The sequence below is a fragment of the Hemicordylus capensis genome, chromosome 3, assembly GCF_027244095.1.
Source record: "Hemicordylus capensis ecotype Gifberg chromosome 3, rHemCap1.1.pri, whole genome shotgun sequence".
In the NCBI taxonomy this organism is placed as follows: domain Eukaryota; kingdom Metazoa; phylum Chordata; class Lepidosauria; order Squamata; family Cordylidae; genus Hemicordylus; species Hemicordylus capensis.
The window spans coordinates 84,761,106-84,777,156 of record NC_069659.1 but is presented as its reverse complement, the minus strand read 5'-3'; the positions used below and the strand labels follow the sequence as shown (position 1 = coordinate 84,777,156).

The window sequence follows — 16,051 nt, the reverse complement described above, 5'->3', positions numbered from 1 at the left end:
ATTATTTGTAATCTGCTTTGCTAACATGGGAACCCACTGAGCTAAATTAGTTCTGAGCAAATAAAATTCTTTCCTCAGAGCCTTATTATTAGCCAGTCTCTTAACCAGCCTTTTTATATTCGCTTCTGTAAAAGGCTGCCAGGAATCTATCTAGGATAAGTAAGGAACTCTGCAAACTGAGATTCCCATACTGTCATTAAGATTGGGAATCAGTAAATCAAAAATACCTGTAATTTTTTTAAAAACACCAAGTTCTAGAACATGGTAACATCTCTGTTCATATCAGCTGATTCAAGCTCTGCCCATAAATGATTTTGGAACTCTGATTTCTTGTGTTTCAATCAAAGTTGTGGATTTTCTTTTTAAAAAATGAACTGGAAATTTTCCCTTGTAAGTCTCCCTCTCATTTGTACAAAATTTGCATTAATTTTCTCTAAAAAAACAACAAACCCAACCCAACCCAACCCAAATATGATATAATTTTTCCTGATGCCCTAAATAGATTGTGAACTGATTTGTCATGTTCTTTGACCATCTCTACCATATTAGGTTTCCATCACTTTATCTCTACAGTTTCTAAAGAAGCCAAATAGAAATTTTAGATATGGAACATTTTCCACAGAAATCCTCGCATCTCTGGATTCAGTTTCTGAGGATTTTACATTTCTTGGAGAGTCTGCATATTTTGTGACCCATATTTAGGTACCACTGAAGCTAATCTCTAGCTTTCTTACTGTCTTTTAGGAATGTGCACGGAACCGGCAACTGCCGGTTCGAATGTGTGGGGGATATCTTTAAGGACCAGAAGGGGTGCTCTTACATCCCCCCGCTGCATTTTTCCCTACCAGCACTGTGCTTTAAAATGGTTCCACGGAGTTGCATCATACTTCCTTGCTGCCCCGGTGCATGGCGGACCAGAAGTACCTGGAAGTGCCTGGTGCGCATGTGCAAGTCATGCTCATGCACATTGCACATGTGCACCGGGCATGTCCAAGTACTTTCAGTCCACCATGCACCGGGGCAGCAAGGAGGTATGCTGCTGCCCTGCACAGCGTCAGTGGAGGAAATGTGTGTGTGAGGGTAAGAGCACCCTCCCCGGTCCTTAAAGCTATCCCCTCCACCTTTGAACCAGCCGAACTGCCGGACTTACGAACCGATTCACAGGTCTGTAAAAGGGCGCTCGCAACTTCCGGCCACTTCCGGCCGACGGGGGGAACGGGGCAGCAGGGAGGAATGCTGCCGCCCCGAGGGGCTTGAAATCTACAGAGCGCCGGCGGGAGGAAACGCGGCGGGGTGTGTGTGTGATTACACCCTTCCCTGCCCTTAAAGTACTACCCCCGCCAGTGCCGAAACACCGAAAACAGCCCGAGTGCCGAAACGTTTCGGAGGCCTTTACAATGGCCTCAGAAACGTTTTGGGCACATGCCTAGTTCAAATCCCCATTCAGCCATGATACTAGCTGGGTGACTCTGGGCCAGTCACTTCTCTCTCAGCCTAACTTACTTCACAGGGTTATTGTGAGGAGAAACCTAAGTATGTAGTACACCGCTCTGGGCTCCTTGGAGGAAGAGTGGGATATAAAATTTAAAAATAATAATAATAATAATAATAATTAATAAGTTATTTTTCAGTTCAGCAGTAAGCTTAACTGCTGTTACAACAAGCAGACTCCCTTTACAATGCCCCAAACTTAATGGCTAAGCTGGAAAATATCAAAATATACCACCTGAACAACTTACCTGTTTCCTACTTGTGTTTTAATTACATGTGCAGGATTACAATTTGCTGTAAAGGTAAAGTTGTGCCATTGAGTTGGTTTTGACTCCTGGAGACAACAGAGCCATGTGGTTATCTTTGGTAGAATACAGGAGGGGTTTCCCATTGCCTCCTCCCACGCAGTATGAGATGATGCCTCTCAGCATCTTCCTATATTGTTGCTGTCCGATATAGTCTGGGAAACATACCAGTGGGAATTCGAACCGGCAACCTTTTGCTTGTTAGTCAAGCATTTCCCTGCTGCGCCACTTAAGGTGACTTACAATTTGCTGTACATCACCTATATTTCCCTATATGGCCTTCAGGTGGGAATGAGAAACCTGATGAATGTAAGATTAAAGTAGCAGCTATGTGGTAAATGGTTTTTCCTTTGCCAGCCCACTAACAAGAACAGGTGAGGCAACTGTCTCAGGTAGCAGATTGCCTGCCAACTGCCACCTGGGCCAGCCTGCCACTTCCCCCAAATCTCACTTGGCAATAGCAGTGAATAAGCTGCTGCTGTCCTCCTCCTCTTCTGTATTCCTGCCTCTGGCTTCTCAAGCTGAGGGAAGCAAGTGGAAAATAAAGTGTAAAGGCAGGCCCTTCTCTCTGCTTGTGCTCCTTTCCCTTAGCTTTTGAAGAGCCAGAGGTGAGGAAGGGAGGAAGGAGAATGGCAATAGCAGCTGGCATGCAGTCTGGTGAGCAGACGTGGAGCCTGACCGCAAGTGGCCCATGTGCAGCAGTGGCGGCCCCGCTGATCCCGCCCCCCACGTCTGATGTCAGACTTGGGGCGGGCATGGTCTGGCTCCTGAACAGAGCCTTGCAGCTCCTTTCAGGAGTTGGAGTTCAACTCTCGAAGGGGCCATGTGGCCCCTTCGGGAGATACTTAGGCTGGTGCGGCGTTCGCAGTGCAGTGAGGAGTGGCTCTTCCCTGGGAAGAGCCGCTGTTCACAGCGCAGTGAGGAGTGGCTCTTCCCTGGGAAGAGCCACTCCTCGCTGCACTGCGACTGCAGCGCCAGCCTTAGTTTAGCTCCCAAAGGGGCCACACGGCCCCCGCTCGGGAGCTAAACCAGCACCCCCGCGTCTGACGTCAGATGCGGGGTGTTGGTGTCTGGGCCGTGAGGAGCGGCCCCTGATTGGGCGCAGCCCAGGTTCTTTGAACCCGTTGGCCCAATGGTGGCTCCGCCCCTGCAGGTGAGATAAGTGGGGACATGAGGGAAGTTGGGTGGAGTGGAGCCCAGGAGGCCCACCTGGGTAGAGGAGGGAAGAGCTGCAGGCTTTGTGTGCCACAACAAGGGAAAGTGAGTCTGAGGGAAAGACTGGTGCACTCTCCATGCATTGTGGGGACAGGGCAGCAGCTCATCACACCACCTCAGGCATCAGGGAGTCTGAGGACTGGGTCTGCATGGAACTTACTCACCTAAGGCAAAAAAACCCAACCCTGCTGTTGCTTATGTGGTCACTTGTCCAGTGATAAAAGAAGGGCAAGTCAGGCTCCTCTGATCTTTTCATCTTGTTGGTTCTCTTTCAGTTCACTTTTAACTCCTGATTTACTTCCTGATCATGTTAACAAAGTCAAACTGCTGTGAAGGGGTGGTATTCCAGGCACAGGTTTATCGATCATGTAAGGAGGCCAAAGAGTCAGTTTGGGCCTTGTAATTGCAAGAGCCCCTAAACAGAATTGTGTTGGCAAGTCTTCTAGGCCTGATGTTAGGCAATTTGGAAAAAGAGAGAGGTGAATATGTCATCACAAGCTTGAAGTTCTGGAAAGCTTTAAACATCTGAAACATTAATAGTGGGGGGGAAATGACCTTCACCACTGATACTCAGCTCATCAGTCAACCTTGCTGGTCAGGAGTTGGAAAAAGAAGATTGGAATGCCACCTCAACAAGGCACACACAAAACCCAGCCTGCATTGTACCCTCCCCCAGCAAGGATAGTTTGTACAGTCTTAGGAAAGTTTACCTCACAGTTTGAAGAAGGCGCTTCTAAATAAATTAAAAACAGTGGCCAACATGATGAGGAAAATTACTCAAAGTACTCCTTAATTTAATTTCAATGGGACTACTCTGAGTAATCTTCCTCATCCTGTAAACCACTAGCTAAAGTATGAATGATGGCAGTTTATTTGAGAGATGGGCCAACTTCTCTTGCACTCCCAGTGTTCATAGTAGTTGTTGGTTTGGGCTTTGAACTCCTCCAATGAAGAGTCCAAATTGTTGCTCTTGCCTTTGTCATCACCATCCTTGTGATGGCGGCAACCATCAGCCCTGTCTTGCTGTTTGCAAAGAGCCTGCGACTCAAAGCTGTCGTTGCCTGTGGGTGTAAAATTCAACTTCAATGCTTTCTTTTCCTTTCCTTCCTCGGCAGGATTTATGTGGGCATCATTCATGTGATACTCTGGGAATGGCTGACGTTGGAACCATATGCTCTCCTGAGCGCAGCTGTGCAGTGATTGAAGACGACGGCCTCCATGCGGCTTTTACAGTGGCTCACGAAATTGGTATGCAGTGCCTTTTTTGTTCCCTTGCCAAATACAACACTTGTAACAGCTGCATTAGTAACCAAAATACTTTACAAGTAATTCCAGATTTTCCCCTGGTTCAGATATACACTTGGGGATTAAAGCTGTGTACATATGCACTTTGGGGTTAACTAATAAGGGATCAGAAGGCAAGTGGAGGTGCACAGTAGGTGTTTCCTTTCTGACAGTGTCACTTTTTAGCATTGGTTGGACTGAAAATTGGATGGCTGCTACTGTCCATACATGTCCCTTTCTAGAAGTGATGGTCCCTTCTATGAAGGTTTAAACATACGTGCTGGGTAAAAACAGCATACTGTATATTTGTATGGATGCCTACCAGGTTAATTTAAGTAGCTTAGTTTACACTGTATCACTTCTTTCCTCTGAATGTCCAGCAGCATGTCTGGAATGACTGGGTGATCAGAAATGTCAGTAAAAGGGAATGCAGTTTATATGAGGTTACGTTGACAATGGTGTGACATTAAGGATGACTATAAGGTTCAGATAATCAAGGTTAGATAAGGGTTTGTACAGTAATTACAAAATCTAAAAGGAGTAGTAATCAATATTATTTTAGTATGTTTTATTTGCCACAAAAGGGACAGATATTTATGTATTTAGCATATTTATATACCACCCCAAATTTGAGTCTCTGGTCAGTTTACAATAAAATATGAACTTTCATATGCAAGTGCAGATTTTCTATATCCATAGATGAAAGTGTATTTATGTACTAGAAATAATTTAACTTTGTGCTAGTTTCCTCCTAAGAGGCAGAAACAACACCTACAAATTGCACCCTGATTCAGCATATGACAGTTCTGTTCCTAGAGTAATCTGATCATTCTATTGAAGGAGCAATATCCTATAAATGTTTATTTTCAGGTATGTCTATTAGAGAGATGTTTGACAATGTGATCATGTTAGCTTCCACCCATATCGTCAGCTGCAGAATTTAACAGCACACTTTAGTAACAAGTTTAACTCCTCTTCTAATATCCAGGATTAGGGACGTGCACAGAACCGGTTTGGTGCTCCTTTTCTGGAGCACCGAAGCGGTTCCATGGGCAGGCATCCAGGCCATTTTGAACATGGGGTGTGTGTGTGTGTTCATTTAAGAGGCAGGGAAGGCGCTGCCTACCTGCCAGCCCCCACCCCACCACTCTCCCCCTGACGGCGTTCTCTCCAAAAGCGGGTGCACGGAACAGCAGTTTTCCTCTCTGCGCCCCATTCTGCACGGCCATGCAAATGGCCGACGCACATGAGTGCATCAGCCATTTGCATGGCAAGGCAGAATGGGACAAAAGCCATCCCACGTGGCTGCTTTTGGAGAGAACGCCAGTGGTGGAAGAGCAGCGGGGTGGGGGCTGGCAGGTAGGCAGTGTTTTCCCTGCCTTTTAAGAGAAACCCCCCCACACAGACATACACACTGTCCTCCAAGGAGTGCACAGAACCGGTCCTGTGCACATTCCTATCCAGGATGATGTGAAGGTGTCCTGATACTCAGTTGGCCATGTTGTGTATACCAAGATTGCATTGAGGTGTGTATACAATTGGCATGCATGCGCGCACATGCATGCACACACATGCACACACACGCATGCATGCGCACACACAACTCCTCCTGATAGTTTCCAGCTGTGCTCTCCGCCTTGTGACACGCCGTTGCTGTGGAGTCAGTGGGGGTTGCCTGCACAGATCATCTTCTAGTCTTTCTGTCGCTGTCTCTGCTGCCTCAGACTGCTGTGCCTGCTCTGAAACATCAGCTGGACCTTCCTCAGCCGGACCTTCCTCAGCTGGACTCTGCCCCTTAGGCACCCCTGCATCGGCTGAAAGGCTGTCAGCTTCCTCTTCCTCCTCACTATATGAGATCGAGGGCGTGACAGATACAGATTATCTAGACCCTTTTCAATCTGGCTTCTGTCCTGGGTTTGGGACTGAAACTACTTGGTTGCCTTGGTGGATGTCCTATGCTGAGAATTAACAAGTAGAGTGCATCCTTTTTGGATCTGATGGACCTCTCAGTGGTGTTCGATACCATAGATCATAGTATCCTTCTGGATTTCCTCTCAAGTGTGGGGATTAGAGGCACTGCACTGGAGTGGCTCTGGTCCTTTCTTAGGGGGAGGGTCCAAAAGGTGGTGCTGGGGGACTAGTCCTCGGCCTCCTGACCATTGTCCTATGGGTTCCCATAGGGCTCAGTTTTGTTCTCCATGTTGTTTAACATCTATATGAAACTGCTGGGAGAGGTCATCTGGAGATTTGGACTGAAGTGTCATGCAGCTAATGCTCAGCTCTTTTTTTATTTGTCATCTGATCCTACAGCAGTGAATGAACTGAGGGCTAGATACACTGATGGGCTAAATGTGGGCTAGTAAACTAAGACTGAATCCAGACAAGATGAAGATGCTGTTGGTCAGAAGAAGAGCAAATCAGGATGAGGGGATTGAGTCAGCTCTTGATAGGGTTGCATTTGACCTTGAAAGAGAAGGTGCATAGTTTAGGGATACTGCAGGACCCAACTCTGCTTCTGAATGCCCAAATGGAAGCAGTAGCCAGGGGGTGCCTTTGCACAGTTTTGACAGTTACCCATTCCTTAGTCACATCATGGCTAGATTACTGCAGTGCGCTCTGTGGGGCTGCTGAAAAAGACTATTTGGAAGTTACAGCTGGTGCAAAATGTGGCAGCCAGAGTTTTATCTGGGGCTGCCTGTGGATACCATATTATGTCCATTTTAAAAGGACTGTAGTGGCTGGCGATTTGTTTCTGGGTCCAATTCAAGGTGCTGATTATACTTTTAAAGCCCTTAAGAGTTCGGACCCTGGATATCGGAAGAATGGCCTGCTTCCAAATGTTTCTTCTTGCCTGAGAAGATCATCAGAGGAGACTCTTCTCTGCAGCAATGCTGAGAGAGCCTCAGTTGTTGAGCCTCTCTCAGGGCCTTCTCAGTCATTGCTCCTAGGCTTTTCACTCAGGCCTTTGACCTTTAAGGGGTGCTGGGTTTTGTTTTTGATTTTTGGTGCAGCGCATGTGTGTATTTTGTTGTTTATTAGTTGTGTGCTAGATTTTATTTTATTTTTGAAGTTTATGGTTGTTTTTAAATGTATATGTTGTGAGCTGCCATGAGATAAATTTGTTATGAAAAAAGACACAGAAATTTAACCAACCAACAAATATTAATTACTGTGCGAAGAAAAGCAAACATTCTTCCTATTGTTCTTCATACCTTTTATGGTATGACCTTGAAATCCATTAGTATGGTCAGTTCAGACAAGACGGAGCAGAGGGCAGCCTTCTGGCTACTGTGGCTAGCTGTTACTGATAAACCAGTCTTCCATGTATATGAGGATGGAGCCCTAGCTCAGTGGTAGAGCATCTGTTTTTGCATGCAGAAGGTCCCAGGTTCAATCCCAGGCATTTCCAGGTAAGGCTGGGAATGATTCCTGCCTGAAACCTTGGAGAGCTGCTGCCAGTCCGTGTAGGCAATACTGAGCTAGATGGACAATGGTCTGACTCCGTTTAAGGTAGTGTTGTATTTCATCTAGTAATTTTTTAATGTTTGGTTGTTGAGAAGTTTATCCCAGTGGGAATCCTGTAGAACAGTGTTTCTCAACCACCGGTCTGCGGACCGGTGCCGGTCCGTGAGGAGTTGAGTGCTGGTCCATGAGGAATTAATCCCCCCACCAAACAGTTTCGAACTGGTGGGAGCCACCACTGCTGGGAGCTCTCTGGAGCTCATTTCTAGACAGGCAGCCCTCACTGCTGGGATAACGTTCATTTCGAGGAAGCTAAATGAGTGTTATCCCAGCAGCGAGGGCTGCCTGCCTAGAAATGAGCTCTGGAGAGCTCCCAGCGGCAGTGCCCGTCCCCGCCAACTTGAAATTGTTTGGGGGGGGGGTGCCTGGAGGTGGGGGTGAGGGAGGCAACCCCTGTACTAACTTCTGGTCCTGGAAACTGTGCACAAAGAATGTATTATTATTATTATTATTATTATTAACATTTATATCCCGCTCTTCCTCCAAGGAGCCCAGAGCGGTGTACTACATACCTGAGTTTCTCTTTCACAACAACCCTGTGAAGTAGGTTAGGCTGAGAGAGAAGTGACTGGCCCAGAGTCACCCAGCTAGTTTTATGGCTGAATGGGGATTTGAACTCGGGTCTCCCCGGTCCTAGTCCAGCATTCTAACCACTACACCACCGGACCATGACTCCAAAAACGTTGAGAAACACTGCTGTAGAGAGTGTGATGGATGGAGTCAAGAAGGAAGGAAAAGGGAGGGAAAGCAGGAGAAACGAAAACATTTGCTGACAAGATTTTGAACCAGTTGAGTGTGTGACTTGCACAGCTTGTGAATGTCCCTGCAGCCTCATTTCAATGCATTACTGGGCCTACGTTCCTGAACTGCTGCATTCTACTGTTGCTGCTACTGATTGTTTCTCGAGCTTCCTGACCTTCACAATCCCTGAAAGTGCTTTTACCTTTTCAAATCTGCCCACTACAGCATAGCTCAAATCCCATCACCACCTTTTTTTTTTTTTTTTTTGTCCACCCCAGGAGAACCTGCTCGTCCCTGGAAACAATAGAGGTCCTGTTTCTGCAATTACCTCCTAACTATACGGACCCTTAATTTTATTCCAGCAAAGCAGAAGGCTATATTGCTTCACTGTCTGGGCCCTGAAGGCCCCTCAGCCTAACCTACTTCACAGGGTTGTTGTGAGGAGAAACTCAAGTATGTAGCACACCGCTCTGGGCTCCTTAGAGGAAGAGCAGGATATAAATGTAAAAATAAATAAATAAATAACCATTTGCCCTTTCCTGCCAACTTGGAAGGGGATGGCAATTCTTATGAAACTGCTCTTCAAGCCTTCGATGATCATTTCAACCCTATAACCTGTGAGTTTGCCAACTTTACTGATGAAATGCTCAGCTTGTAATGAAAACAAACTGCTCCAAACCATGAAAAACTGCTGTTGGAGCAGAAACCTACCTTGGATAAAGTTATAGAGATGGCTAGGAGGGTGGAAAATGCTCTTCATTGTGCCAGATCACTCTCTTTGGTACCCCAAACCCAACCTCCTGAAGTCCAGGCTGTTCAGTCTAAATCCTTCCAAGTAGGGATGTGCACAAACTGGTTCAGCACCTCCTAAGGAAAGTGCCATACAGGCTCATGTGCCTGCAGCCAAACCAGTTTGGCATGCCAAGGAGAGGTTCCCTTTAAGAGCAGGTAAGCAGGTCCTAACTTGCTGTTCTGCTGCCATGCCACTTTTCAGGGCATAGTGCTCACTCTACCAAAGGCCATGCGTGTCTGCGGCACTGTTCCCTGCAGCCTGTGTGTGGTGTCGGCACATACATGGCCGCTGTGCATGCATGGAATCCATGTGCGTTCTGCTGCATGCAGGCAGCAGGGAACAGCTTTGGTAGAGTGAGCGCCATGCCTGGGAAAGCAATGAGGTGGCAGCAGAGGAGGTAAGGTCCCACTTCTTAAAGGAACCGTTCCCCGCCTTGCCTGCAGCTTCCTGAACCCATTTGGGCACATCCTTACTTCCAAGCCCAAACTTCTCATATGGCACTGCCCCAGAAAGTGGCAGCAGTAGAAGAAAGGGGGAGGTACCAATGTGGAGACTCTGCCCACAAAGCCAATTTTGCTCACTGCCCTGCACGGAAAGTCATTTGCAACAGGTGCAAGAAAAGGGTACACTTTGCTAAGGTTTGCAAGTCTGCAGTTGACTCCATTACTAATTCACCATGTGATGAGGATGAGGCAGATGAACCACTTCCTGACAGCATTTTAAGTGTGACAGAATCGGAGCTTCTCCACATCGTCCAGTAAAACTTAATGGCCATGAAGTGTGGATGCTGGCTGATTCTGGTTGTAGCTCCTTACTACATCAGATCTGCATTTGCAGCCTTCAGACATCAATCCATGGGAATATTGAGGTTTCCCCATTGCAATAAATGAATACTTAACTGCTGTCCTGGAATACAAAAGACATATTGCAGAAGGCAAGTGTATGTGTCACAAAAAGGAGTCTCAATATTGGGCTGGAAACATCAGAAAGATCTCTGGATAGTGCTAGACCCAAATAGCACGGAACCCATATTACAGATGATGAAGCATCTATATGTTGATATGATTGCTGGTAACTCAGATGTTTTTGCTTCAGTATTTCAGTGAATGATGCATGCAGGTTATGGGACTATGGATGGCATTACTTACTTTCAGGATGGCATTTTATTGTATAGCAAAACCATTGAGGAGCATGATGCTAAACTGACAGAAGTCTTAAGAAAACTCTGACAACATGGACTTATTACCTCTGCAGAGAAATGTCAGTTTTGCACACAGCCGGTGATGTACTTGGGATATACATTATCTCAGAGTGGCGTACATACCAAAACAGAGTTGCTGAAAGCTATTTGGGAAGCACTCAGGGGTGGAGCCACCATTGGGTGAATGGGTTCAAAGAACCAGGGCCGCCGTCAATCAGGGGCCGCAAGCACAGCCCCAGACACGCCCCCACATCTGACGGCAGATGTGGGGGCCATTATTTCGGTCTCAGACAGGGCCACGGTGCCCTGTTTGGAGCCAATATTGACCCGCGCTGCATTGGCAGCACGGCCAGAATGGCTCTCTCTGCCTTTAAAGGCAGGGAGAGTTGCTCTGGCTGCCCAATGCCGTACGGGCTGATCTTCTTTCCAAACAGGGCCGCACAGCCCCATTTGGGAGGAAGACCACGTCCCCTGTGTCTGACATCAGATGCGTGGGCGTGGCTATTCTGGCCCCTGCGTCTGAAATCAGATGTGGGGGGCGGGGCAAGGGGCCGTGGCAGCCGCACATGGGCTGCCACCAGTCTCCCTACGCTGCTGGAAGAGCCACAGAACAAGGGTGCACCTTGTACCAGATGTATCAGAGTGACAGAACAAGGATGCACTTCACTCATTTTTAGGTAAATTTAGAGTAACACTCTAAATTTGTTAGACAGTTTGCCTCAAACGTTGCTCCATTGCATCTTCTTTTTTTAAAGGATGTTGCATTTAATCAGATGTGTCCTGCAAGGCTAGTTTTCAGACTATCAAATCGGCCATTACTGAGAGCCCTGCTCTCACTACTTTGGACACCATCAGGAACACTATTGTAACCACAGGTGCTTCTGAATATGTTTTGGGTGCTGTTTTGATCCAGCAAAAAGAGGACAGGGTTGCCTTTGCTTCCAGAGTGCTTACTGCTAGGGATGTGTGAATCGATTTGTCTGAGCAGATTGGAGCTTTTGAAACGAATTTGCCCAGACACTCCTGGCCAAATTCAAGCTTGAATTGAATTGTACCAGGTTCAGTTCAAGATTTGGGTTCCTCCTATTAATTCCCCCAGATTTCCAGATTTCAAACTAAGCTCTAGCCCTTGTAGAAGTGGATTTATGTGTGGTCACAATTTTTCAATCTTTTGGATTCTTTAGTGTAAAATTACCTTTTCTCAGTGAATCCCTATGAGGATTCATTACCATCCTTTATTTCTTCTATCTATCTATTTATCTGTCTATTTATTACATTTATAGACCACCCCAAAGCTCTGGGTGGTGTACAAGAAATTTAAAAAGACATAAAAATGAACACCATTTAAAACACACTGCTTAAAACAATTAAAAAAACAAATTTTAAAACAAATCAAAGCCATTTAAAACCAATTAAAATACTTAAAAACAATTTAAAAACCTTGGAAGGCCAGGCCAAATAAATAAGCTTTTAGGGCTCTCTTAAAGGCCAACAGCAAGCCTAAATTGCGGATATCTGCCAGGAGTGCATTCCACAGACCTGGAGCAGCTACAGAGAAGGCCCAGTTCCAAGTCTCCACCAGATGTACCGGTGGTAACTGAAGACAGACCTCTCCTGATGACCTTAACGTGTGATGGGGATCATATAGAAGAAGATGCTCTCTAAGATAGCCCGGACCCAAGGTCCTTTTGGTAAAGCGCTTCACCAAAGGGCTTTAACCAGCACTTTGTATTTTGCCCAGAAACATATTGGCAGCCAGTGCAACTGTTTTAAGACAGGTATAATATGGCCTCTCTGAGTTACCCCAGGAACCAGTATGGCTGACACATTTTGAACTAACTGAAGATTCTGAACTACATACAAAGGCAACCCCATATAGAGTACATTTGCAATATTCAAGCCTGGGGATTACCAGCTGATGCACCACTGTTTTGAGATTGTTGTCTTCAAGGATAATTGAGATTTCTCTTCAAGGTTCTCTTCAATGCAGCTGTTGAATCAGCTGAAGTTGATGGAAAGTGCTCCTGGCCATAGCCACCTGAAATACCAGGGTGCCGCCTGGATCCCAAAGCACTCCCAAGCTGCGTACCTCTTCCTTCTGGGGGAGTGTAACCCCATCCAGCACAGAAAAATCGAATTCATACCTCAAATTCTGATCCCCCACAATGAGCACCTCCATCTTGCTTGGATTCAGCTTCAGTTTGTTATCCTTCATCTAATCCAGGGTTTCTCAACGTGTGGGTCCCCAGATGTTATTGGACTTCAACTCCCATAATCCCCAGCCCCAGTGGCCTTTGGTTGGGAATTATGGGAGTTGAAGTCCAATTACATCTGGGGACCCACACGTTGAGAAACCCTGATCTAATCCATTACTGCCCGTAGGCAGGCATTTAGGGAGTGAATGCCATTTCCTAATGACGATGATAAGGAGAAACAGATTTGGGTGTCATCAGCATACTGATAACACCCTGCACCAAATCTCCTGGTGACCTCACCCAGTAGTTTCATGTAGATATTAAAAAGCATTGGTAACAGAATGGAGCCCTGAGTGACTCCACATAATAGCTCCCATTTCAAAGAGCAACTGTTACCAAGCTCCACCATCTGGAATCTGCCTGAGAGATAGGAGCAGAGCCACTACAAAGCAGTGCCTTCTATCCCCAACTTCCCGAGGCGATCCAGAAGGATACCATGGTCGATGGGATTGAACACTGCCGAGAGATCCAAGAGAAACAACAGAGTCACACTTCCTCTGCCGATTCCCTGGTAAAGGTCATCCATCAGGTCAACGAAGACAGACTCATCCCCTAGCCAGCTCTAAAGCCAGTTTGAAATGGGTCTAGATAATCTGTTCATTTTGACTGTCTTTGGACAGTGTCAACTGCTATGTGCCAACTACACCCTCCCCACACACACACACCCAAAAGGCAGTGGGGTACTACTCAGTTTATGTTCTAGGAACTTTTTCAAGGGTTTAGACTCTTTGGTATCCAATAACCTTTCCTCATAATGAATCCCTAAACACCTCAAAATTGCTAAAATATAAAGTGAGTACCCCAGTGGCTTGTGGGTTGGGGGCTAGTTGGCACATGGGATGCCACTAATTCCCCACCCCTACCTGCAAAGCAGTGGGGTCAAACTGAACAGAAGAAATAAAGGTGTGTAACGAAGACACCAAAGAATATAAACACATCAATATTCCTAAAAAAATAAATTGAGTCCCACTGGGGCGTGTGTCTGTATTTGACACATGGCACTTGGCACTGTCCGATGACTGTCAAAATGAACCGAAGAAATGAAGAGATAGATGAAGATAAATCCGCATAGGGATTCATTATCATTATTTCCTATGGCAGAAATATACAAAATCATTAAATATCAACCAAGTGATCCACTGCCTTCAAATTTTGGTGGTAGGTGGCACCCATGGGAACCTACCCACTACACAAATTTGGTGCCCCAAGGACCTTTAGAAGTGGGCCAAATTGATTATTTGATTGATTGATTGACTGATTGATTGCATGGTTCCTTTCTGATAAGGACACATGTACATTCTTGCACAGCCACTTTGAAATTGTAGTACTAGGGAATCAGCACATTGCCTAGGTAACAGTGTAAGCATCTTTTTCCTTCACCAAGGCTGTGTGTCATAGTGCCTTGCACTGTGATTAGCTGCAGGTACAGGTTTCTTGTTTTGCAAATATGGACCAACAAACAGTAGAGAAAGTAGAAACAATGGGAGGGGACATTCAGAGCACTGTTACCCACCAGACAAATGGTGGCTGGGACTTGAGAGGAGGAAAATGTTACCATGGGCTGCTTCTTTTGGTTTTCTCACCAGTGGAATTAGAGCTAAATGCAAGGACATGAACATTTGCGAGTCCCACTGTGCGGGTCTCTTTGCCCATTCAGCGGGTGTATCAAATCCAATCAGTTTCAAAGATGTTGTGAGTGCACACTTGTGCTGCTGAATGAGAGTCTCCAAAACAGAACTGAACAAAGTTCTCAAAGTCTGGAATATTTAAATTATCAAGTGGGGCTATACTTATGTATTGTGAAATATTTAACACGTAGTTAATTCTGGCATGTTAAATTTTTAAATTGACTGGTATATTTGGTGAAATTTTAAATTAATTGGTTGTACATGAGGAAAGTGGTCCTTCCTTCCTTCCTTCCTTCCTTCCTTCCTTCCTTCCTTCCTTCCTTCCTTCCTTCCTTCCCTCAACTATGTTTTCCCCTCAATGGAAATGGCTAGAGTTGTAAAAATGTGTGGGGCACATTTGCATGCCCTGTCCTTGGGCAATGATTTCCTGGTTATTATTTTTTAAAGGTTTAAAGACTCTTTGTTTTTAGCTGCTATGGACGTACACAGCTAACTACATGGAGGTGATTCCTTAAGTTTGAAAGACATGAACTAGAAATTCAGAGGAAGAGCCAGGGCTTTATTGTTCTTTAAACACCATTGTTCAGTGGTCCCAGTATGGGAGATTCTCTCCTCCCTGATCCACTTAACCCCACCCCCATACAAGAATAACAAGGAAGCAAAGTAGTTTTGCAAAGCAAAGACCAAGCAGTACAGGAGAATTCTTCTTCCCAAGGGGCTTTGCAACCGTCCTTTCTTGTCGCAATCTCCCCTCTCACTCATCTGCTCATACCTTTGGCAAGTCAAGACCAACCAACTTCAAGGCTCTTGTATGATCTGAGCCAGTCAGCCGCCTATACTGGATTGGCATCCACATGGACTGCTGGGAAGTTGTGAGCATGCAGCATCCAAGCCTCAAGCTGTGACCCATGACACCCCACACAGACTGTCAAAGCACCAAGAGGGAAAACACTGTGGTTTGGGACTGGATGTTTAATTGATGCCAAAAGAAAGTTCAAGCCAATTTTAGCAATGAATATGTGCAAACAGAGGAGCTGCTTTGTTTTATTTTGATTTTTGAGCAATTAGTATAAAGCATGCATACTGTTCAGGGTGCTAATTTGAAGCAGACACTTACAGTACTCTTGATTTAAATTATGAACATGAAAAGATTTAGGGGGCACTGAAACTCTCTGCAGAATACATCTAGGATTCATGAGCTGGATACATTTGTATATTGAGCTGGCAACGTCCAAAATTTTGTGGTATCACTGTGGCAGTGAGTGTGCCAGTTGATTAAATGTTTGAAAAGTAATTCAGCCTGTTCTTAACCTGGTACCTGCCATTTCAATGGATGATCCCTAGATTTTGTGTTCTAAAAGAGAATGAATAATTCATCTTGATTAAGCACTTACACAGCACTTACTCTTTCATAAACATCTACCACCTATGCTCTCAGTAACCTTTCTCCCCCTCTAAATTAAAGAACCTGCAACAGTTGATTCATCTGGATTTTAGCCAAAGAACAGCTGGGTGTGTGTTTTAATGACAGCTCCGATTGTGGAAAAGAAGAATGTTCCAAAACCAGTGCCAGTTTCACCAGGGGTCTCGCATGTCAGCTAGACATTCCTGTAAGG

General features: G+C 45.6%; 1 protein-coding gene across 1 annotated transcript in view; it reads left to right on the top strand.

Moving 5' to 3' along the window:
* The window catches only part of ADAMTS5 (ADAM metallopeptidase with thrombospondin type 1 motif 5), a 90,076-nt gene that overhangs the window by 22,761 nt on the left and 51,264 nt on the right, over positions 1-16,051 (top strand). Inside the window, exon 2 of the mRNA XM_053307327.1 lies at positions 4,127-4,259. Within this exon, the coding sequence (XP_053163302.1) occupies positions 4,127-4,259 (133 nt within the window). The remainder of the gene's footprint in view (positions 1-4,126; positions 4,260-16,051) is intronic.